This window comes from Leptinotarsa decemlineata, unplaced genomic scaffold (assembly GCF_025532065.1).
Source record: "Leptinotarsa decemlineata unplaced genomic scaffold, Ldec_3_MD MMD2_tig00026307_RagTag_RagTag, whole genome shotgun sequence".
Classification (NCBI taxonomy): domain Eukaryota; kingdom Metazoa; phylum Arthropoda; class Insecta; order Coleoptera; family Chrysomelidae; genus Leptinotarsa; species Leptinotarsa decemlineata.
Window position 1 is genome coordinate 9980692 of NW_027412681.1, and position 24061 is coordinate 10004752.

At 35.2% G+C, this 24061-nt stretch overlaps 2 protein-coding genes across 2 annotated transcripts in view; both read left to right on the top strand.

Moving 5' to 3' along the window:
* Positions 1-1646: 1646 nt before the first annotated feature.
* Positions 1647-24061, top strand: part of LOC111513316 (UDP-glucosyltransferase 2) — a 32747-nt gene continuing 10332 nt past the window's right edge. Inside the window, exons 1-3 of the mRNA XM_023169518.2 lie at positions 1647-2181; positions 17074-17435; positions 23806-24028. Of these exons, the coding sequence (XP_023025286.2) occupies positions 1716-2181; positions 17074-17435; positions 23806-24028 (1051 nt within the window). The 5' untranslated portion in view covers positions 1647-1715. The remainder of the gene's footprint in view (positions 2182-17073; positions 17436-23805; positions 24029-24061) is intronic.
* LOC141485026 (uncharacterized) lies at positions 4461-7725 on the top strand. The gene is made up of 2 exons (XM_074180886.1): positions 4461-5397; positions 5517-7725. Exons 1-2 carry the CDS (start codon positions 5343-5345, stop codon positions 5774-5776), a joined length of 315 nt encoding a protein of 104 aa, XP_074036987.1. The 5' UTR covers positions 4461-5342; the 3' UTR covers positions 5777-7725.

Below are 24061 nucleotides of genomic sequence, written 5' to 3' on the forward strand. Positions count from 1 at the left end.
CACGATCAGATGGTAATGTACGGTAACCAGAAAATATTAGAAAACCCAAAAATATTTTTATTTCATCCACAGAAACTCTGAATCCTTGTTTATTTTTCACAGACATAGTATACTGATTTGTCTCATCCACGATGAGCTCCAGAACCTCAGATGGAAATATTGTTTCAAAAATGTTGACCGGTGTTTTATTCGCCAACACCACCTTCATTTCGTCCAATTTTCGACTTGCCAAATTTCTCTTCTGCCAAGCTTCATGAACAGGCTCGGTTTCTTTCCAGCAAGCAGCAGGAGCGGATTGAGGTATTTTATTGTTCTCGATAGAGAAGTGTTTGCGCAGTATTGAAAGAGGTATATTATCGTCTTCATCGTCTTTCATAGAAGCTGGAGAAATAATTTTTCCGGCGTCATCGTCATCTGTTGAAATGTGTATTTCTATGGTGCCTGCTACATCAGATAAAACAGGGTCTCCGAGATCTTTATAGTCAAAAAATTCTTCATCTGTGAGCTCATCTACGTCGAGAGGTAAAGCGAGAATATCAGCTTCGATTTCCTCCGATTCCAAATATGCGATGGCATCTTCTAAATTCTTGAATGGAATTCGGCTTTGATTCATTCTCTGAATGATCTGAAAAAATATGCATTCATCCAATCATGTGAGATTTGCCCAGTGTTCTCTTTTGAGGACACTGCTATTGAGACATATTTATCTTAGAATGAGTTGAATATTCGAATATATTGAATGGCACAATCGAAACATGTATGATTGTAGTTTACAATATGTTTACTATCGATGTATGGCTAACATTGAATGTAGTGGATGCCTGTCTACTCGATGTATGTGGGTTTTCCTCAAACTCAAGCATCAAATCTAATTTGAGTTCATCACTCGCTGCATTGCCAGCTGCTGTTTCTATCTGCCCTACATGACCAAGATCGCGAACCTGCTTCTCTATTTTGCTTATTGTTCCTTGAGATATGGGCGGTAAATTAGGGAATTTGTCATGAAAAAGGCGACCTATTTCCTGTTGTTTTCAGGTTTTATCTCCGTGATCAATTATTTGTAAAACTATTATTTCATGCATTTCAAATAATGTAGCCATTTGTCAGACTTGAAGTAAACTAACTTCAAACTTAAATCAAAATACTGGCAACTAATGTTGTAAACTAACGTTGCCACGAAAATTATTAACAGTTTTTTAAAGGATATCATCCAAAAAAAACATTGCTTTGGTTTTTACTTACTTTCTTATTATCAATACCTCATCATGAAATTAGTTTTGAGTATATTGCATTTTATCCTGATTTTTGCAATAAACTTGAAAGCGATAACATTTTTGAATAGAGAATAAAGAGACCTCCCAGAAGATATATATACTTCCTATTTAAAAAATTTGGGCTGTACCTGTCATTTGACGGGGGTTGTAGGTGGGGGTAGTATTTTTCCATTGGAGTATGTAAAATTATAATTTGAATTTGACGTGTTTCCGGATTTTTTTGAAATATGTACCGTTACCGAAATAATTCATTCCATTTGGCTTTCACACACTGTATAACTGACAGTTCACCACACAGAATATCTTCTCCACTTACTGTACTAACACAATGTTCGATAAAGGAGTTCATCGATGTTAATGAGCTCTCACCCCACTCCGCCAGATGATCCACTACGCATCCAATATTCAGAGGCACAGCTAGAATTGCCAAGCTCTTGAAGAATGTGGCTACTCAAGTTGATCAATTTAGCGCTTTTATGTTTCGGGTTGATTTTAGAGAGTGATAGTGCCAAAATCTTAGGGATATTTTTTGTTCCTTCGATTAGTCATCAAATCGCGTACAGACCCATATGGAGAGAACTATCCATCAGAGGACACAATGTGACCGTAATATCCCCCAATATCCTTAATGATTCTAGCTTGACGAACCTTACTGAAATTGACATAAGTTTCGCCTACGACATACTAGGAAAATTTGATCTTCAGAAGAATGCTGCTAAAGAAAATTTTCTGGTCAAGAATTTCATAACTATACACAATATGATGTTTTCGGTTATGCACGCGATACTGGAATACGGTGCAGTGCAAGATTTGATACATTCTGATGAGGAATTTGACTTGATCCTTGTGGAGAGTTTGCATCCCCTCGTATTTTCCTTCGGAGCGAGGTTCAAAGCACCTATTATTGGTGAGTACTGGTTAAATTCAAATTTTTAATGGAAATCTGAAATAGAATTATTTAGCTACAGTCAGAAAAAATCAAGAATAGTGATGCTGAAATTATGCAATTACTTCGAGTCTTCAAATAGATTTGACTGCATGATCTGATACTAATTGTAACTCGATATTTCTTATTCGAATATTCGTGTTTCGCTATGCAATAGTTTCCTCAGGCATGTTCGTACTGACTGAATTTTACTCAATTTACTGAATTTTACTATAATATAACATTTTGAATAATATGGCCTTCTACCTTTTTAAAAGAAATATTTGAAAATTGTTTATATCTCAAATGTGCGGGCGTAAATGGGCCCTCCCTTCTTAGATTTCGAACAAGATACCAAATGGAAATGAGGTCTAGTGATTTTGTCGCAACTCAGTACTCGCTTGGCTATTTTCTGTAGGCTGCTTAGGATTTGGATTATCCCAGTACTCAACTGTATGACGGTGATTCTGAATTGTTTTGAGTATTACGATTCTATTCACATATTATTATGTCTATGGATGATGTCTGCCGATACAGGAACTGTTTATCAGCTACTCAGAACAACTGCTAACGCAATAACGTAAGTATTTGTTTCTGGTTGAATATGGCACTAGTGACTGCGATATTCCTATAGTTCATTCATTTGACCATGATGATTCAACTTCATGTTTCCCTAGGCTGCCTGTGGTATGATCTTTTTAATGTCCTGGAGTGGAAAACCGTAACAGGGGTGATGGAGTAGTGGATTAGTGACTGCCTCGTGGTGCCTTGGGATGTGGTGTTGCCTCGATTGCAACATCACAGTAAATTCTTTCATGATGTAGTACTATTCTTATAGCTAGGTTGTATTACTAATAAATTCGAGAATAAAGAAAATCAACAAAAATCGCTGCATTATATAGTTAACAATCAATTGACATTTTAAACTAATTGGTTAGAGTACATATAATACACATCAAACTTAATTTGACAATAGACAGAAGATACCTTACACACTTTCTTTCACAACTATGGAGCATACTTTTTAATTTATGCTAGAGCATACTTTCAAAGATCATTGGTTCCTTATGACACATCCAATTCAACATTAATTTCTTTTCTACAATTTTTATTGATTGCTCACACTATTTGTCACCTGCCTATTCAATTGTCACCTCATGTGACAATTGAATAGGCAGGCATTTCACTGAATAATAGGAAATTGGAAATATCAATAGCAATTTATTTTCTTTTCAATGAAAATAAACAGCTATTGGAAATATCTATCGAAAACAAGTACTTTCCTGGCTAGTACCAACGACGAATATTGAATTATATCTGATAAATATATATTAGAAACCACATGTGAATTGGATCTCTCAGATTTTGCATATATTATTATTATTCTCTTTATACTGCTTCACCTTCCTTCATAATTACCCTGACGTAGTATATGCGCATTTCATTTCATGCCTCATAAAAAATTCATATTATTATCATCATTATTCCTCATGAACACCTAGCACATTGTACACACCTTTAAAAATAAAAAATTTCATGCAGTTTTGGGAGCGTCCTCCAAATCTGCCTTTTCATCTCGTGTATATAGTCTACCTGTATGAATTATTCTTTTTCAATACATTGAATGAATTTATAATTTATGACATTAAAAATAAAATAAATACATAATCATCAATTCTCACCTTTTCAATATGTCTATATGCTTCCTTTATTTCTCATAAAACTTAACTGTCTGTAGATAATCAGTCTGAGATGCTATTTCCTATTACTTTCCATACAAAATAAAAAGAAAACCATGTGGTGACATTGACTTGTTTGTACTTTTTCTGGCAGGTGGTGTTATGTTTCTTTTCGTATGTAATTACAACATATTTTTCCTTAACTAATTGTATGTAAAATTGTATTTGAAAAATGCAACTGAAAAAATATTAATATATCTGCATTTTTATTTGATCACTATTCTCTAATTATTATATCCTAACTATTCCTGATTCTTATATGTTCAAAATTGCATATTTTCGTTTGAGTCAGAATACTCATTCATCAAAATATTCATAATTTTTTATTTTTTCCGTATACCTAACTAGATGAACTATTTTTTCAATATTATATGTACTCTGGACATTCTTAACTACAAATTTTCATGAAGGATTATATACATTTATAGACCATAGTTTAACAAATTTAATTTTGTTATAGGGGAGGCGCATAAGATTATGCAACAAATAGTAAACAATAGTATTTGAGAACAAATTTGAAAAAGAGTTATGTATGAAGTGTAGTGCCATGTAAAACATGTTTCAATAAAATTTTTGAAGACCATCATCTTTTAATACCTCTTGATATTGTCTCGCAATCACTATTTATAGCGAATGAATTATTAAGCTTCAAACTCAAAGGAAAGAGTTTAAATAGTTGACGGTTATATTAAAATGAAACTTTTTTCAAAAGTTACTGAGAATAGTACTAAATCTGAGGGACTTTTCAATATTCTACATTACACTGTATTGAAAACAACATCATAAACCAACCAATAAGAGTTCATATTTATACTGTGTGTAAAAGATAAGGATTTTTCCATGCAGGCGTTCAGTCTGTTATTCCGTTAACCAGCTTTCGATGTCAAAGTTTTCGATTTCATGAAAAAATTCAGCAACAGCTTGTGTGTCAAATGTACAAACAATAAGTTTGTGTTATGTTAGCAAAAATAGTAGCCAGGGACGTTTTTTATAAGGGTAGATGTAATAGATCATATTCGTGAAGGATTCCATTTGGAGCACATGTATATTTGCTGAGATGGATTCTATATCGTCGGTCCAATGCCAAAGTCACGAATGTGCCAATTTGCACATTTTCACCTATGTGCAGCAAAATGTCGGAATTTACTTCATAGTAGCAATGCCAAAAGCGCGAAAGTATTTGCTCATCCCCTCTCTCCCTTCTAGTTGGGACGTATTCCACGAAAGCGTCAGTTGGAGATTTGATGCAATAACGAAAAGACGAATGTACCACGTTTGTGCTTTTGCCGTTGTAAATTATTTTACCATGTAGATCCAAATTCACGAATGTGCCACATTCGTTATTTTGGCAGTGTAAACAATTGTGCTTTAAGATATTCGTGATTATAGTGATCTAGGTAAAATATGAGTTCCCGAATAGCAAGAATAATGAGAAATTGCCAAAAATTACAAGCTCAAGGTAAGAAAATATTAATTGTTAAATGAAAAGAAAATAATAGGATTTATAGTCGAAAATCTTCACTTTTTGTAACAAGCTTTTAGGTTATGTTTCTTAGTATTTTTTTTTTCTGTTTTCAGATGATACTATGCGTAACGAACTGTCCTCAACAAACACCATCGAGCATCCAGATACACAGCAACATTGCAGTGAATTAAATCATTACCCGTCAACATCTCGCCTGGTTGTCCAACCTGATGATCTGCCTCCAGCTTTACCAGGAACACTGGAAGAAGATTACTCGTATGTTTCTAGATCTTCTTCGGATCTCTATGAACCTTCAGATTCGTCAGATATAGAAAATGAGAGCTCATGGGAAAGTGATGTTGACCTGACCTGACCGTGAAAAGGTATCTACTAAAAAAAGAAAAACGAGAAATTATGGAAGAAAAATGTAAGGAAGGTTAAAAGGCTCAGAGGTGAGTCTTACATTGGTCATAGGGGAATCGAGAAACCTTCACGTCCTCTTTTGCCGGTACCTTGTCTCAATAAACCAAAACATAAATGTGCAGCTTCAGTTAGCGAGCCAAACCGAATAAGGGTTTATAATGATTTTCGCAATTTGAGCTGCATTGACGATCAACGTCAATTTCTGTATAATCACATTGAAAAAAAAACAAAGAAACGGACGACAAGAGGTATCGAAAATTCCAGGAAAAACTACACCTGTGTGTATAGTCTTACGGTTGATGGAAATAAACTTACAGTGTGTAGAGCATTTTTTATGGCCACATTAAATGTGACAGACGCCTTTATGCGAAGTGCCGCAAACAAGCACTCTTCCAATGGAGCTTTAGAACCAGATAAACGCGGGAAACATCAACCATCAAACAAATTACCACAGAATGTTGAAACATTTATACGAAACCAGATTCTATCCTTTCCAGCGGTAGAATCGCATTATTGTCGTCAATCTAGTAAAAAGAAGTACCTTGACCCATCTCTTAATGTATCAATTATGTACAGGATGTACAAAGAGTTGTGCAGCACTGAAAATGTGAAAATTGTTACATTTGAGAAATATCGCCAGATATTTTCCGAATACAACTTAGGCTTCTTTAAGCCAAAAAAGACCAATGTAAGAAATGTTTGGCATACAAAAGTATGTCTGAAGAAGAGAAAAGGGTAGAAGACGAAACGTATCAAAAACATCTCAATAGAAAAAATGAAGCTAGACAAGCCCGCGATGTGGACAAGTTAATAGCAAAAGAGAATCCCAAGGTCTTGGCTTTAAATTTTGATTTGCAGGCAGTGTTAACAACTCCCAAAGGATGCGCTGGACAAATATTTTATTTAAGGAAACTAGCGGTGTATAATTTCACAATCTATAATTTAGGAAACCAAAATGTTATGTGCTACTTGTGGAACGAAACAAAGGGAAAAAGAGGGGCTAACGAAATTTCATCCTGTGTTTATGATTATATTATGAGCCATTCTGAGATCGAAGCAGTGCATATGATGTCTGACGGCTGTGGAGGCCAGCAAAAAAATTCAATATTTGCAGCCATGTGCATACTGAAATGGAGTGTGACTCCGTTCACTCGAAAATAGAGAAGAAGGCAAGATATGTACCCGTTTATACCCCTGAGGGGTGGGCGCAACTTATAAGAGATGCACGTATCACACCATGTCCTTTCACTGTAAAGTTTTTGACGTTTGATGAATTTTTAGATTTCAAAGGATTTTCAAATAATATTAATTTCCTTAATTTCAATAACATTCCCTGGAGAAAAATTTGCTGTCTTCGGTATATTACAGAGAATAATTGCATAAAAGTTCTTTACAAAATAGACTTTACCGATGTTTTTATTGAAGTGACCTGCAAAAAAAACAGAGGCCGTCAAAAACAAGCCCACTTGAAAAAGGCCTATCAAAATGACTTTCCCATCAGCGAGGCAAAATGGAAAGACCTGGATACAATGTGTAAGGATTTAACAATACCGAAAGCGTACCATGATTTTTACAGGTCCCTAAAAACAAATCCCAAGGTAAGGGACAATTTACCGGAACCAGACATTGGTGAAGAGTCCGATACTGACGAAGACTAAACGTTAATTTTTTAGGATTTTATTGTTGTTTTTTATTTTGTTTACTCCGATACTGACGAATACGAAATGTTGATGTTTCATTTATTTTTTTTATAGAGAAATTTTATGTTAGTTTTTGTTCAGTTCGCGACGAACGATTATGTTTTATTTAAGTTTTTTCTGTAAAGGAATTTTATGTTTGTTTCTTTTGTTTAGATGTTCAAAACGTTGTTTTTAATAAAACTATTGTTAATTTTCCTAATATTATGGGTTTTATTTGTTTTAACGAAACATCGTATGTCGTAAATTTTGCAAAGCCGAAACAACGAATGTGCATTTTTTTGAAAAATATTACAAAAATTTAAAATTTTCAACTGACATTATTTTTTGTTTTGCAAAAGTAGTGTCAATAGTGGTTAAGTTCCACAAAATGAAATCTCTATTTTTAGCAATGTCGTCAATATTTAAAATACGTTTTTCTCAAAACATCAATTATGCACATTCGTGACTTTGGCATTGGACCGACGATATCTATTTGTTCATGCAGTTATGTCAACTAAATATCACGTATACTGAATTGAAAATTATTACAATGAAAACAGCAAATGAAATACAAAAATGGGAAATTTAATGTCAATTAATATGACAACTCACTCTAATGATTATAAAAGAGTAGCAAAATCAGAAAAAATACATGTGTTACAAAATAGACCTTATTGAAGAGGTACCGGCATCGATGCCCTGCGCCTCCACCACGTGTCGCAACTCAGTACTCGCTTGGCTATTAACGAGAGGATTTTATTCGCTGTTTCACCCATTCATTCATTCATCCAAATGATGAAAGAACTCATTTAAGAACGCATTTGAATATTTATTGTAAAGAAACGGAAAAAATAAACTCACACTCAAATGTTAATAAAAAAAAATACATTAAAACACCATAAACTTACATTATACTGCCACCCAGCAGGATTGAAGACAAGGAGATGTGCTGCATTGGTGATGATCAATAGATACTGCAATGAAGATCTGAATAATGTCTGTTCATGATCTTGACCTCCCTCAATATTTATGAAGATTTATACGCTGACATTACAACTTTGATCCAGTCACTGTACTAAGGTAAAATTTTGTTTTTGTAAAAGTTTGCGTATTTGGAGATTGTTTTATATTTCTGTATCCTGTGATGGGATCAATTTCGATGTCGATGAACTTGGAATATTAAAAGATGGAATTCTGAATACTGAGTGTTTTTTTTTTCAAAAATAACCGCATCAACCGCGAAGGGTTATTACCGGAGGAAAAATTAGGTATAATTATATTTTATGTAATAAATGAATAGATTTCTAAAAGGTTACTGGAAAGTTCAAGTTCACCACGTCTAGGGCGGAATTGAGATCACTGGGAAGTCTTGCTTCTTGTCTTTCATATTCAAAAACTGGGCACTCAAGGATAATGTGTTTCACATTGTTGATTACACCACAAATATCACACTTCGCAGCATATTCTTTCTTCATAAGGTGTTGGTGTGTTAGTCTTGTGTGTCCGATTCTGAGACGAGTAAGGATGACTTGATGTCTTCGTTGGGCCGATTCTAGAAGTGCATGTCGAGATTTATCTCACGTAATTTATTTAATTACATGGCCATCCATCTTTCTTTCCAAGTGTTTGCTATTAGTTTATGAAATTAAAGTAATCTGAGTTGGAAATTTGTGTTGCGGAAGGAGTGACTGTAACATTGCGAGCGACTGCATCGGCTTTCTCATTGCCTCTGATTCCAGTATGGGAAGGTATCCACATTAGTTTAATCCAATTTTGTTTCTGCATTAGCTTGGATATCCTTTCTTTTATACGAACAAGTAGTGAATTGTTTGGGTATAACTGTCTGATTCCATGAATTGCGCTGAGAGAATCGATGATAATAACAGAGTTGCCTTCCAGTCTTTCACAGTCTGCTATCGCTTGATCTATGGCGTATAACTCACCTGTATACATTACAGATTGACGACAGACGGTAGGCAAGCATTTTGTAATGACGGCTGCTCCCACACAATCAGAAGATTTCGAAGCATCTGTGTATAAGTTATTGTATTCCTTGTAGTTAGAGATTATTTCGTAGAAAATTTTTTGCCAAAAAAATTATCCTATCAAATTTGTCTATTTCTAGTCATGTGTGTCGAAATAACCAATGAAACCATCATTACACTGATAACTACCAATGGATAGTTTTCACGGGTAGTTATCACTTATGTCATGACATTGCTAAGCAACCAACACAATAAAGTTGTTTGACATTTCAGTAATTCAATTTATTTCGAAAATGTCACTTCCTCGCTTTGGTGTTCAAAATGATGCGGCAATTGACAAAATCATTGAAGAAAATACACCAAAAAAAACTGTCAATAGTATTTGAATATTGATCAGGAACATCATAACCAAATAATCAATAGTATACGTGGAAACACCTATGCAGTAACCGAGGCAAATATAGCAAGATCAACGGAATATCATTATACGAATTGTTCTTTTAATAACTGTGTGTTCGATAAATAATTTTGTTCGAATCGCAAAAAATTTTCTCACCGAATATCCCTCGAACATTGATAAATAACTCATAATTTTATCACAACTTCCTCAAGCACGTTATTTTAGGTAACATCCCTCCGCCTTCGGCGTCGGGAGGATGTTACCAAATAACGTGCTTTCGAAAACTGATAAAATTATTTCGTTAGTTATCAATGTCCTTGGGATATTATAGCTGAAAGTTTTTTGGATGAAACTTGGTGTTATATCATTTTTCCTGTGGGTGGAGAGTTGGGTGTTACAGGATGGGATCTTTATGGTCCATGGTGGTGAAGAGCAGAAACTAAGTGACATGAAATTATTAGGGACTACAGGATTATTAGGATTTTTTGACATTTTTGCGTAGAGTGGTGAAGCACCTTCATTACTTTGATTGAACAGAAGGGGAAATCTGTTACTGAAGGTATAGTGATAGACGGGGTTGTTTATATTATCAGAAATTCTTGCAGCATACGTCATGGTCGTGTATTCACGGCGAAGATCGAGAGGCTGTTCTCCTCCTTCGATAAGTAAACTTTCCACTGGACTACTACGGTATGCTCCTAAGGCTATCCTAATGGCGGCATGTTGAATGATATCCAGCAGTAGAGTAGGCAATACATCCATAGTCTATTTTAGATCTTATTAGCGCCCGATAGATGGTTAATAATGTTTTGCAGTCCGCTCCCCAGGTGTGATTTGACGAAACCTTCATTAGGTTCAAACCATTTTGACAAGATTTCTTGACATTGCGAATATGGGCGTTCCAATTCAGTTTGTAGTCAAACGTCATCCCAAGAAACTTTGTTTCCTCAACGAATTCTAACTGCTGTCCATTGAGCGTAAAGTTTGGGAAGTTAATTGCTTGCTGTTTAGAAAATAGAAGGCATTTGGACTTCGCTGGTGAAAATTGGAAACCTGTATTGAGGGACCATAATTCCAGACTTGATATCACCTCCTGAAGAAGTCTCCAATGTGTTTATATTTCTGCCACTGACAAATAGGACTAGGTCATCCGCGTATAGCAGCCCTTTGACTGAGGATTCGATATTCTTCAAGATGTCGTTGATGGCTATGAGAAAGAGGGTGTCGCTGAGTGATGATCCCTGAGGGGATCCATTTTTGAGGTACTTTTTCTCAGAGTCTATGCCATCCGCTCTCACAGAAAAGGATCTATTTTTTTCAAAAAAAAATTATAAAAGCAAGTAGATTTCCTTGAATATGCCACTTTTTCATCTGTTCCAATACGTTGCGATTCCAAACTGAATTGAATGCTCGATGAATATCGAAAAAGATAGATGTAACCTTGTGTCGATTTGCGAAGGACTCGTGTATGGCTGACTGTAGGATAACCAAATTGTCTGTTGCTGAGCGGTTTTTGCGAAATCCACTTTGTTGAGGAATTATCAGGTTATGCTGCTCGAGAAAAAACTGTAGTCTAGAGTTCAAAATCTTCTCCGATACCTTACACATGGTGGAGATAAGGGAAATAGGTCTATATGAGTCGGGATCAGATGGAGATTCATTCTGTTTCAGAAGAGGCAGTACAATAGAATTAGACCAAGATATGGGAAGTTGTCTGGTGCGGTATAAAGTGTTATAAATCCCTAGGAGATGGAGTTTGCCGGATTGTGGCAGTTTCGTGATGAATATATACGGGATGTCATCAGGCCCCGGTGTATGGCCTTCCACTTTAGACAATGCCTCTTCGAGTTCATCCATGGTTATATCGATTTTTAATAAATTTTCATCGTCGTCTTCAATTAAAAAGTTAATATCGTAGTTGACGTCACAAGACTGTTGTTAGAATTCAACAGCTAGAATGTTAGCAATCTCGCGGCTATTTGATACGACGATATCGTCATCAATAAGGAAGGAAATGTGATTTCCTTTCGACCTTCGGATCCTGTTTACTTTTCTTCATACTTCAGCTATTGATGTGTGCTGGTTCAAAGTGTTTACATAATTTTTCCAAGATTTTCGTTTGCTTTGCTTAAGAAAAAATCATTGGCGAGCTCTGAGCCGGTTAAATTCGACTTTGTTTTCAAGGGAGAAATGTCGTTTCAATCTATTGATAGAACGTTTGCACTCAATTGTTACTGCCTGACATTTGTCTTTCCACCATGATACTGAATAGTGATGTGTTAATTGTGAATTTTTACCTATGACAGTGGATATCGATTCGATTATAATTTTGGTGAATTTCTCCACCGGCGTATTCACGTCATAATTGAAATTTGTAGAAGAAATATCTGATAACTTGAAGTCGATGAGGTTCTCATAGTGAGTCCATTTGTTATGCTGTACATTCTTGAGTTTGCATGTGGGATGATATGTTGGTGTCCGAAATGAGTTATCATTGCTTTCAATCAAGATTGGAAAATGATCACTGTCGTATACTTGTGACGATACTTTCCAAGAGAGCGATGTAGAAATCGTTGGCGTGCAAAAGCCTAAGTCTATAGCGGAATGGTTGCCAGATGTGCTATTGAATCTCGTAATTCAACCATTGTTTAGTATAACGAGGTTGGAAAGGTTGATGTATTCCTCTAAGACTACTCGGCGTTTGTTAGAAGATGAGCAGCCCCATAGAGGATTGTGGGCATTGAAATCTCCTACAATGATGAAGGGTTTTGGAAGCTGTTGAATTATCGTATCAAGTTCTCGAAAGGTAAACTCTACATTCGGTGGAATATATACATTACAGATACATAATTTTCGCGGAAATGTGACAAGAACTGCTATAACTTCGAGTTCTGACGTTATTGTAACCATTTTTGAAGCGATCGATTTTTTTATTATAAATGGTGACTCCACCGCAGTCTCTAAGTGGGCTATTTCTAATTTTATGGAAAGAATTGTCAGATTTCAATTCGTATGTATGTGCAGTCTTTAAGTTAGTTTCCTGCAAACATGTTACTAAGGGGTTTTCCTCATTCATTTCCTTATTCAGAATGAATTTTGTTAATAAGGAAAAAAAATGAAGAAAAGGGGGTCAGAAACTTTAATAGGTTTCTTGTGAGAGGTAGGCTTGCCTTCGGAAACCAAGAATATGACTGAACTCTGATCGTGAAATCCCGATTCTGAGAAAGGTTATAGGCGACATAAGGCTCAAACCTAGGTCTTTGAGGCTATTTTCAATTATGATGTGGGGATCGACGGGCATACATTTGATAGGATTAAACGTGTTGCGCGTGTTATTAACCTTCGTGATTTCAGTAGTTGTTGGCTCATCACTATTTCTTCACCTTGTTGAAGGAAAGTATCTACAACTGCAAGACTGGAAAGGTTTATGCAAACTCTGTTATTGGAGATACTGGAGGAGAAAATTATATTTTTAGGCTGAACTTTGGTTACGATGGCGATGCTGTACTCCTGTATTTTAACTCCTTCGATAGAATTGAAGAGTATGGCTTGCTCTGGATGGAAATTTAAAGCTTTGAACTGCAGTAGAGTATGAGTTGGATTGAACATCTGATTGATTACTTTGAGTGTCCCTGTAGTCAGAAACACTCGGTATGTTAGTGGAGCTCATGGTGATATCAGGAATATATGCCAATAATATTCGGCATACCCCTCTGAAAAAACCACTTTATCTTTCGCTTAGGAAAAAAGTCTCACCGATATAAATTGAAGTTAAGGTCTTGCTACAATTTTTACACCTTTTTTTACTTGTAGAATTCATAAGCGGACACTACAACCATTCACGACGGATTGTCAGAGTCGACAGACTGAATGTTTTTGTTTTAGAATATTGAAGTTGAGGTTGGAACATCTTTCAATTCACGTATTTACTTGAATAAATTTGAATTACTGCATGATTATTTTCCATATTTGACAATATTTCATATGAAAGGTGCCTATTTCAATCCTCTATACAACTTAATGATTTTGAATTTTGGTAACTGGTTGCGACGTTATTGATGTTTCAAATTGGAACCAGGAATTTTGTAAATCTGCCAACCTATGTCTGATTTCTTGGAATATATTATTTACATCTTTTGCAATAGATAAGTATCAATTTCAATGCTATAAAACGATGGCATTTTATTTTATCATCGTTCATATTCATGTAAAAAAAATGTTTAGCAAATATTCAAAGTATCCTCTTCGAACCTTCTGAAAGTCAAACAGTCTATTTTTCAACTCATTTCTAACATTTCATGATGTTTCTGAGTTACTGCTAGCATAAGTTTCCGTAATTATGTCTTCAAGTTACCATAACATTTGAAAAATTACTTTTCATTTGAAAAAGCCGCAAAAAAAGAATCGCTTGCGTTTACGCAGTTCTTTTTATCAAGTACTTTACTTGGTTATTCACATTTTGTCCTCGATTGGGAACCGCCTGCCCGGTACTTACGATGCCCAATATACTGAAATAGTCTACCAGTAGCTCCTAAATTGAAATCAATATGGCAATGATCAAAATAGTAATTATCTATTAATTTTTTGATTTTCATGAAATTATTTTCCAGCAGCTTGACTGCATTAACCTTTCTCGATTCTATATATATCACCACTTAGATTTTCCTCTAGGTATGTGGGATCAACAATATCTGTTTTGAAAACAATATGATTTCCCAGAAATTTATTTTGTTTGTAGCTTGAGTGTGATCCTTTCGCAAAAATATTTAGGTGTTTGTTTGACTAGTATCACATACTAGTTGACATTTTGATTTGAGAAAAAATTGCATTCGTCACTAAAACGAATACTCCCATACAGTTTCGATTTGAAATCATACGTTCGGACATTAACGCAGAAAACTGTATTCTTCTGACAGATTTATCTTCCTTTGATTCATGTAAAACTTATGTCTCTGAAAGTATTTCTTGACTGTTAGACACCGTTTTCACGAGCAACTACCGTGGACTGTAGGGGGTTATTTACTAGATACACAACGATGTCTATCTGTTTCTCGTCAGGATAGAGTTTCTTTCACTTCGTCAAGCTCTAGCTACACTTCCATTTGTTACTTCTAAACCAATTTCCTGAGATATTTTTGACAAATTGGTTCATCAGGAAATACTACATTGAACACAATTTCTGCCTTATGAAAATTGCCGGGCTTACGTAAATGAGGATCCAATTGAAATGAAATGAAGCGAATTCTCAATAGCAGCTGTCAAGTTCAGATAATATTATTATGTTTAATATGGTAACACGGTGTGGATTCTACATAGTCGATAAAGAAAAAGTCTTGAATGAAATCAAAAACAGAAATGCGCAAATTTTTCAAATACTATGTTTTGGTATTTTGTCCCTTTTGAAAATTATGAGGAGGGGGACTATCCACGTCCACACTATAGGAAGCTATGGTATGGTAAATCACTTGTTGCAGTTTTGTAAATTACAACATGTGTTAAATGAAAATATCACAATCAAGTGTTGAATGAAAATCTCATAATCAAGTGTTGAATGAAAATCTCATAATTAAGTGTTAAATGAAAATCTCACAATTGAGTGTTATGGATTTTCATTGAGTATCGATCAATTTCCTTACATTTCTTGATGTTTCTGGAATCAATGCCAATAACTATGAATTATCTTCATTTACATGAACCTCAAAGCGATAAGCAGTTACATTCCGTTGCATATTTCCGACAGGTATCACTCTTGGTGGAACCAAATATGCCAAGTCACTTCAACACTCACCGTGAAAGTATCTATAAAAGAGAGACCAATGTCCAACCTTTCTTGGATGTTCCAGAAATTCAAGGTTGCAGGTGATGTTCACGTTTCCAGTCAGGCGGATAGCTTTTTTCTGGATATAATCCAGCAGCTTCAGGGTACGTTTGGGGGGCGAAGCTCCATACATGGGAACAATACTCCAAAGAAGGTCTGATCTGAGCTTTATGAAGCATCTAAAGTTGCTGAGGTACAGTTTTCAGGATCGGAACAGTGTTCCAAGCTTTTGAGAAGCAGCCTTTGCAATTCCAGCAACATGATTGTGGCAGACATATTGGTGTCCATTTAATCCCCCAAACGAACCTATCGAAGCAGAAAGCGGAATTGTCTGTCCCGACATCAGTATATCCGGTTTGGAAACATTTATCTCTTTAGAGAAAGCCTGAGTTTCTGTAGCATTGAATTGAACCCTAGTTCGAAATCACTTCTAGATTCTCATTAAGATATTCAATTTTCTGCTGCCGGTGAAGATGTGCATCCGCTGCCGAATCCAAATAGAATGACGAGACAAGTGTGCTGTCATCAGCAAAGCAATATATTGTATTCTTAGTTTTATCCATGAGTCGTTGATATACATTAAAACGAGGTTTGGAGACAATATGGATCCCTGGGGAATACCAGCGTTGATGGTGAAAGTATTCGAGAGAGATATATGTCGACGGCTAGTTGCAGGGAACGCTCATTGAGGAAGCTGAAGAGCCATATACAAAAATTATCCGACAAGCCATAGCTTCAAAGTATGGCCCTCATGCCACACACGGTCAAAGGCCTTAGAAATATCAAGCGCAACAGCTTTTGACTCTCCATGTTTCTATTCCAAATATGAGTGACGAAACATGTGAGTAGTACTTCAAATGAATGCTTTGAGAATTATGAAACATTGAGAATTGTTGGGATATATACGACTTAATATGAAATTTGTTTTAGATTACCGGGAGGCTCATTTTGATTCTCGTATTTCAGTAATGTAATTTTGCCACGCAATATTGATATTCATCCTTATATAGCTATCTGAAATAATGATGATATGTCGGATTCTAATACGTTTATCTTCCCAGCAGAAACTGTTTTCTCAACATTACTCAAAGTCAAACTTTTTACAAATCTTCAATAATATATTTCTTCGTCTATTTTCAACGAGTAACTCGTAGATAGAAAAAACCGCCCAATGTGTGTAGAATTTTCAGATAAAATGGAGAGAAAGTGTTTTTACGCAGATTCAGCAACATTTAGATCCAATACATTATTCATAAAAAACAAACAAATCTCTTTTTCGTATAATATCAATTCTGACAGTTCAGAAGAAGGGTGAATGCATAAGAAGAGATATATATTGCATAATCTAAATTTGTACATTTTCAGCCGTATCATCAATAGAAGTATTCGTCTATATCTACGATATCTTTGCAAATCCAACCCATCCAATATCCAATCCAGATATGATGATGTATTTCGAAAGGGAGCCATCTTTCATTGAGAGAATTCGAAGTTTGACACACAACGTTGTTTCCAGATTATGCTATTACTGGTGGATACTCCCACAGTCAGATGTATTAGCAAGGATGTATTTTGGAGAGGATATGCCTGATCTTGAAAAAATAATAAGCAACACATCGCTGCTACTCATAAATAGAAATCCAATCATGCACAGTCCAAGGCCCAATGTACCGACCGTCATAGAAATCGGGCAGATGCATATCAGAGAAAAAAAGAATCTCCCAGAGGTACTTGTTTCCGGTTTTTTTAATGAGTGTTATCAACTAGCAGAAGAGAAACGATAAAAGAAGCTGGAATCAATATATGGCATTCTTCCACACCAAAACAAAAATACCGTCTCTCTCTGCGAGTTTTGCTAATCAAGTTAGCAGTCATCTCTTGATGATGCTGATAGGTTGGCCGAAAGCGCACCTGGGAACAGTAATTTTATTCTGGTGTGGAAATGGAAAAAATGTGTTTTTGATTTCTGAACTTTCTGATGCATTTTAAAACTTTCTGTTATATACCGTCCGTTTAGTTCGACCAACATATTTTTCATCGCACTCCTCAGAGATCATTTCGTGAATCCCAGACTTTTTCTATTCCGACGCCTCATCTCACGGGTACTCCGACACTTGTTAAAGTGTACGAGACGTTTTCATATTCAACTTTTCAAAAATTCAAGCCTATTCTTTTGTGTATCCTGGTTCGTATGGAAGCACTATAAATTTTAATTCTTCATCTTCATAAAAAGAAGAGGATTTACAAAGATAATCTGTAAATGTTCTATATTTAATGAACCTATCTATTATATTCAAAAGATATCCATTACTTTCAGGTATCTCCTTGAATGATTTTCATTTGCTCAAGGAGAACTTGACCAGCATATAGACGAACAAATGAGGTCCCACCATTTTTATTTGAGATAATGCTTTTTATACGAGTACAAGTTCTGAACCCTTATCGGCGTTCTATAAGTAGAACATCCAGGAATAGTGTCTCCCCGTTATTTTCAATTTCATATGTGTGGAGCTGTTGTTTATTTTCGTTGAATCAATTCGTACCTGATGCTATATTATGCAAACCATACCATACATATTATTGAATACATATTATTGAGATGGGGAGGTTTGGTTAAATAACGAGTTCGAAGTCAAAACGTGGACCTCAGTTCGGAAATTATGACCCTTCAAAGATCAAACAATTATTTTATTCAACAAGATATATATACATATTTTTTCCATCTTGCTTCATACTTTTTCTTCACAAATTTACCTTCTCTCATAAAAATGTGTTTTTCGTCCGAGCTTTTTTGGGGCATTTCATTGTTCAATTGACAGATTTCGGGTACATCGTTTATTTAAGAATTCTAGGAATCGCACGTTGAAAGTTAAGACCTCGTTAGTCCTTAGCTCGTACGAGTTTTGACTTTTGAGAGTTGTCGTTCGTAATTTAACAAAAAAACAGTTTTTTTTTTCTTTTTTGAAGAGGAAAAACTGGTGTAGTAGCTTGTAACACTTGTTTCGCTATACAATCGCTTTCTCAAGCATAAACTGAGGGTTACTTCTAAATTACAACCATTTTATACTCTAGCCTAGTACCTACTCGTCTACCTAGATAATGAATCTACCTTAAAACGTCAGGTATGAATTCATTATCAATATCAAACCTTTCTTCTAGAAATGGAGGAGTTTGTATTCATGGTTGAAGTTATGTCCCTCTGAGATTAAACTACTGGCATATGTGGAATTTATTTTTCCATTTTGAATACTATATTTGTGTTCCTTAATGCTGGTTTTGAACGTTCTTCCAGTTTGACATATATAAAACATCGGAAATGACCCACATGATAATTTATACACTGTATTAACTGTGTGTGTTACTGTGTATTCTGTGTAACATACACAGTAACCCACTGGTAAGAAGTTTCGTGTATTGATATAGATATGTCGATGATATCTTGGTATGTTTCACAGGAACGAACAGACAGTTGACAAACTTTTTGAATTTTGAATTGAATCAATTCTCTCCACCCTTCTATCACATTCACAATGGAGATGGAACAGGACGACTATATACAATTTTTGGACTTGACAATAACAAAAGTTAACAACAAACATTATTTTTCAATTTATCGTAAACCGGCACATACAGATATTATCATTCGTAATTCGTCCACTCACCAATATCAGCATAAGGTAGCAGCTTTCAACAGTATGATCTACATCCTAATAAATGTGCCCTTGTCAGAGGCGTACTTCAATAAAGAACTGAATATAATAAAGCAAATAGCCGTCAACAATGATAACGATAGCGGTCTGATACATTCTTTATTATCAAAAAAGTTATACAGTCGAACTTTGAAAGATGTTTACCCAATTCGAAAATAAGAGGATAAAAGTTATAGAACCTTAACCTACTCAAGCCAACCCACTACAAATATTTCAGATTTTCTGCACAGCAAAGGTGTACATACTGTTTTTAAAACCAACAGCTCAGGCATGCACATTAGGAATAACAAAAATAAAAGTTCAGTTTGAGAAAAATCAGGAGTATATAAATTATCGTGTGGGTCGTGTCCAATGTTTTATATAGGTCAAACTGAAAGAACATTCAAAGCCCGCATAAAGGAACACAAATATAGTTTTCAGAATGGAAAAATTAATTTCACATATGCCAGTCATTTAATCTCAGAGGGACATGAGTTCAACCATGAATACAAACCCCTCCATTTCCAGAAGAAAGGTTTGAAACTAAACCTGTTGGAGAGTAACAAATTCAAAAACTCTCAACATCTTATTAACGATCAAACTGAATTTTATAATTCGCCATTATTGAATCTGTTCATTTGCAAGTGAAAATAGTTAGGTATATTTACGGGTATACTTTCGGAAAAATTTATTGATTTATTGATTAATGGATTCAAACCTGATCTTTTAAGGTAAATTAATCATTTAGGTAGACGAGCAGGTACTAGGTTAGAGTATAAAACGGTTGTAATTTAGAAGTAACTCTCAGTTTATGCTTGAGGAAGCTCTTGTATAACGTAACACGTGTCGCGGTTTTTGTAAAACCCTTTTATAGTGAAAATCATACATTAAACTGCATTGATTAGCTTTTTTTTAACGTAAATGATTCAATCTGGAATACCTAACATTAGGAGAACAAAACACACCTATAAACATCATATTTAGATTGGCCATTATAAATCGGCCATTTTTTGAGAAATCATAGATACATTTTTTTTATGTATTGATGCACAAACTTGAATCAATATTCCATTTCCTTTTTTTACATCCACTATCATTTTCTTCATGTTGTTTCTCCAATACTTCACAAATTGACTTAGCCTTATGTTTGACTCACATTAGTTTACCGTTAGTAACAAATAAAATTAATAATTATTTTATTCTAAAACCGACCATTGTGCACAAGAATTGTGAAGTTACAATGATTGCTGAAGGACTGCTCACAAACTTCTATACAAAAATTAAGCTTTCACAAAAGAGGCCGTAGGTATGATAAGTGGGAAGTAGGACGATTTTGGAAAAGAAAATTAGTCAGGAAAATAGTAGGCGAAGTGAAGGCGGTAAAAAATTAAGAGTAACAGGAGAAGTCAAGGGTCTGGCTGGGCCTGCACCTTTCACATATTATAAATGGCCATTTGAATAAACCCACTACTTGTATAGAAAACACATTAGCCCACAACATACGAGTAGAAGGTCCAGTCCGTATACTTTCAATAAAAATAATTTATTACTAGTAATAAATAAATTACTAGTAATTACTAGTAATAATATTACTAGTATGAACTATATGATTCAAATTGTAACATTATATGAAGCACTAATTAGATAACAAATGATAAAAAAGAACTGAAAAAACCACAAAGTCGAAGACTGTTTGTGGTGTGCGTCTATCCTATGATAAATAGTATCGATTATTAGTGCAGCCAATGACAATATATTTCCACCTTCAAATTTGAATTTTATAGTAAATAAGCTACTGAAATAGTGGTCACTTCATACAATACTAAAAATTACAGATCAAACAAGTAATTTAACATACAATTTTCCCAACATTAGTAAACAAAAAAGATAGTATATATATATATATATATATATATATATATATATATATATATATATATATATATATATACATATACACATATATACACATACATATATAACAAATAGGGGCAATAATAAACGTATGATAACACTTCCTATACAGTAATACAAACCTCCACAAGTTCATGAATAGTGAGTCTGTTTGAATCAATCAAAAAATTTTTCAGTTTCTTCTTGAATCCTCTATAAGAATGAGTTTCTTTTATTTCAACAGTAATGAAATTGAAAATTTTGGCACCAAGTACGAAAAGCATCGCTGTCCTATAGATTTTGAAGCTAGCGGTGTTCTGAAATAATTGGACTTTTTTCTTGTTTCGTAGCAATGTTCTAGTCTTTTGAGATTAGATTTCTGTTTGAATTCAAAGCAAGATACAACAAAGAAATAATGCTGGCGGATGTCAAGGATTCTAGATTCGGAGTATAACAAATCAGATGAATATCGGAGATGAATATCAATAAAAATAGAAATATTACAATAATAAAAATGTTTCCTTATCGTTTAAATATATATTACAACAAGGTATCAAAAAAAATAAAGAAAAGAGATATTGCCAAATATTTACTAGCACTTTGAGCAGAAAAGACTAAAATTCTAGTAAGTTTCGAAATTTCACGAGCCTGCAGCTGCCGCCTTTTTTGAATGTTACTAGACAATTATGTCATTTTATTGAAGTAAAGAACAGACTTCAGGGTCTCAAACCGTTGAGTTTCCAACCTGGGTTCCATTATAGCTAATAAAATCCCAATTATGAATTATTTCTAGCGACGCAACACCTCATACAACGTTATACTTGGAACATCACTTCTGGAACATCCGCATAAAGAGCAATATCAACTGAACGAATCCATTTGCAGTAAAGATGATGTTTCGAATCTGATACAATCATAATATGTCAACTTCCGCAGTTTACTCGAGATAAACTCTCCAATTCATGATTGAAATCGATGAAAATACTGACCATTAGCACCATCTTGTGGCAACGTCGGAACTACCCCACTCAGTCTACAACAATTTCTGAAAACATTTGCCGTGTATAGACATCTTAGTATGACTGATTCGCTCGAATATCAGAAACTCGAATGGGGTTTCCTTTATTTCAATTGTTTTTGACGAAATATCAAAAAAAACACATGGATTGAAGGAATAAATTAGGTTAGCTGCATTCCATGAGCCAAAACACTACTGAACTTTATAGTCGATTCATTCTGAATAGTGCAGAATGTAAGACAGCTCAAAGAAGGCTCAGGATGTGAAGTGTACTCCAGATCACAAAGCCTAAGGATTAAGTGAGGAATGGAAAAATATCAGCGTGGTTCAAACAGAACTGGCTGGTATCTCAATTGCCACAAAAACATAACAATTTGCACTGATAACAGACAAGCCCTATTAACCTTGAACAGACAACGTATCACCTCAGGGCTAGTACTAGAGTGTCACCAAGATTTAGCCAAAGCCTCGGTAGATAATAACATTATTCTGAGGTGGGTTGAAGGGCATGACAGGAGTAAAGGTAATCGCATTGCCGACTCTTTAGCCAAGGAAGTGGCTGGACTAAGATTTTAGTACTCAGTGGCACCTACGGCCTGATGACTCTGACAATTGCGGAACTAGTCAAATGTTAAACCCATGATTGATCCTTAAAGAGATAGGATAGAATCAAAGGATGTAATCCTGCCAGGATTACCTTGGGCGACCCTGGGAAGCTGGCACCGAAGAAATATCTGGTGATGACCAGGAAAAATCTACGCCTAACTGTAGGATTTCTGACTGGTCACTGTCAACTAAGGAAACACCTCCATAATATTGGGCTAGTGGACACACCTCTATGCAGGATGTGTGAACAGGAAGATGAGACTATCAGGCATGTCCTGTGAGAGTGCCCGGAGTTATCGTCGATAAGAGATAACCTGCCGATATGAAGGAGATGTCTCCCAGTGACCTGTCCACTTTCCTGGAAAGGACATGACGGACGATGACCCAAGAGGACAACTCCTCGGGAGGATGTACAATGGGTCACATGTGGCCTAAGTGTTGTGGACTTACACTCACCCTCCCTACCCTACAGATACAGATAGTGTAGAATGTAAACTTCTAGAAACCTAATTGAAATAATTTGAACTACATACGGATTTGTAATATTAGAGCGAAGCAGTCGTGTGAATTTCCAACATAAAATCTGTCAATTGAAAAATTAAATACCACAAGACAACTCTGACAAAAAAAACTCTTTTTGGTGATAAAAAGGTTCTGCTATCTCCTCATATTTATTCCAAAAATATAAAAGCAGAGACTGAAAATGGAAATTATTGTAACTATATTACTTGATTTGAAGGTTCTCTTAGGGTGAGCAGTAGCACTTTGTGATATGAGTTGTACTTATAATTCAGATCAAACTGTTCTTAGCGAACCAGTTATCCAAACAATGTAACATGATATCCTTCAACTGGCCACAAAAAATATAACCCGTTTCCGTGATTCTTGTAGGACCTCCAGACCTATCTTGATTCATCGGAGAAGGGAGTTGTGTACTTCAGTCTCGGAAGCAATATCAAGAGTGCGAATTTGTCTGGAGGACTACAAGAAATCATCAAGCAAGCTCTGTCTGAGCTTCCTTTCGATATCATCTGGAAATGGGAGACAGAACAACTGCCAGGAAAGCCGGACAATGTTCTAATCAGAGAATGGCTCCCACAGCAAGATATTCTAGGTGAGTCATTAGGTCACTCTCAACTTATGTGTG

Excerpts from the sequence above, each read along its gene's own strand:
- LOC141485026 (XM_074180886.1), top strand. The coding sequence starts at position 5,343 with ATGAGTTCCCGAATAGCAAGAATAATGAGAAATTGCCAAAAATTACAA. Across the intron at positions 5,398-5,516 it reads CCAAAAATTACAAGCTCAAG|ATGATACTATGCGTAACGAA; the intron begins GTAAGAAAATAT and ends TTCTGTTTTCAG.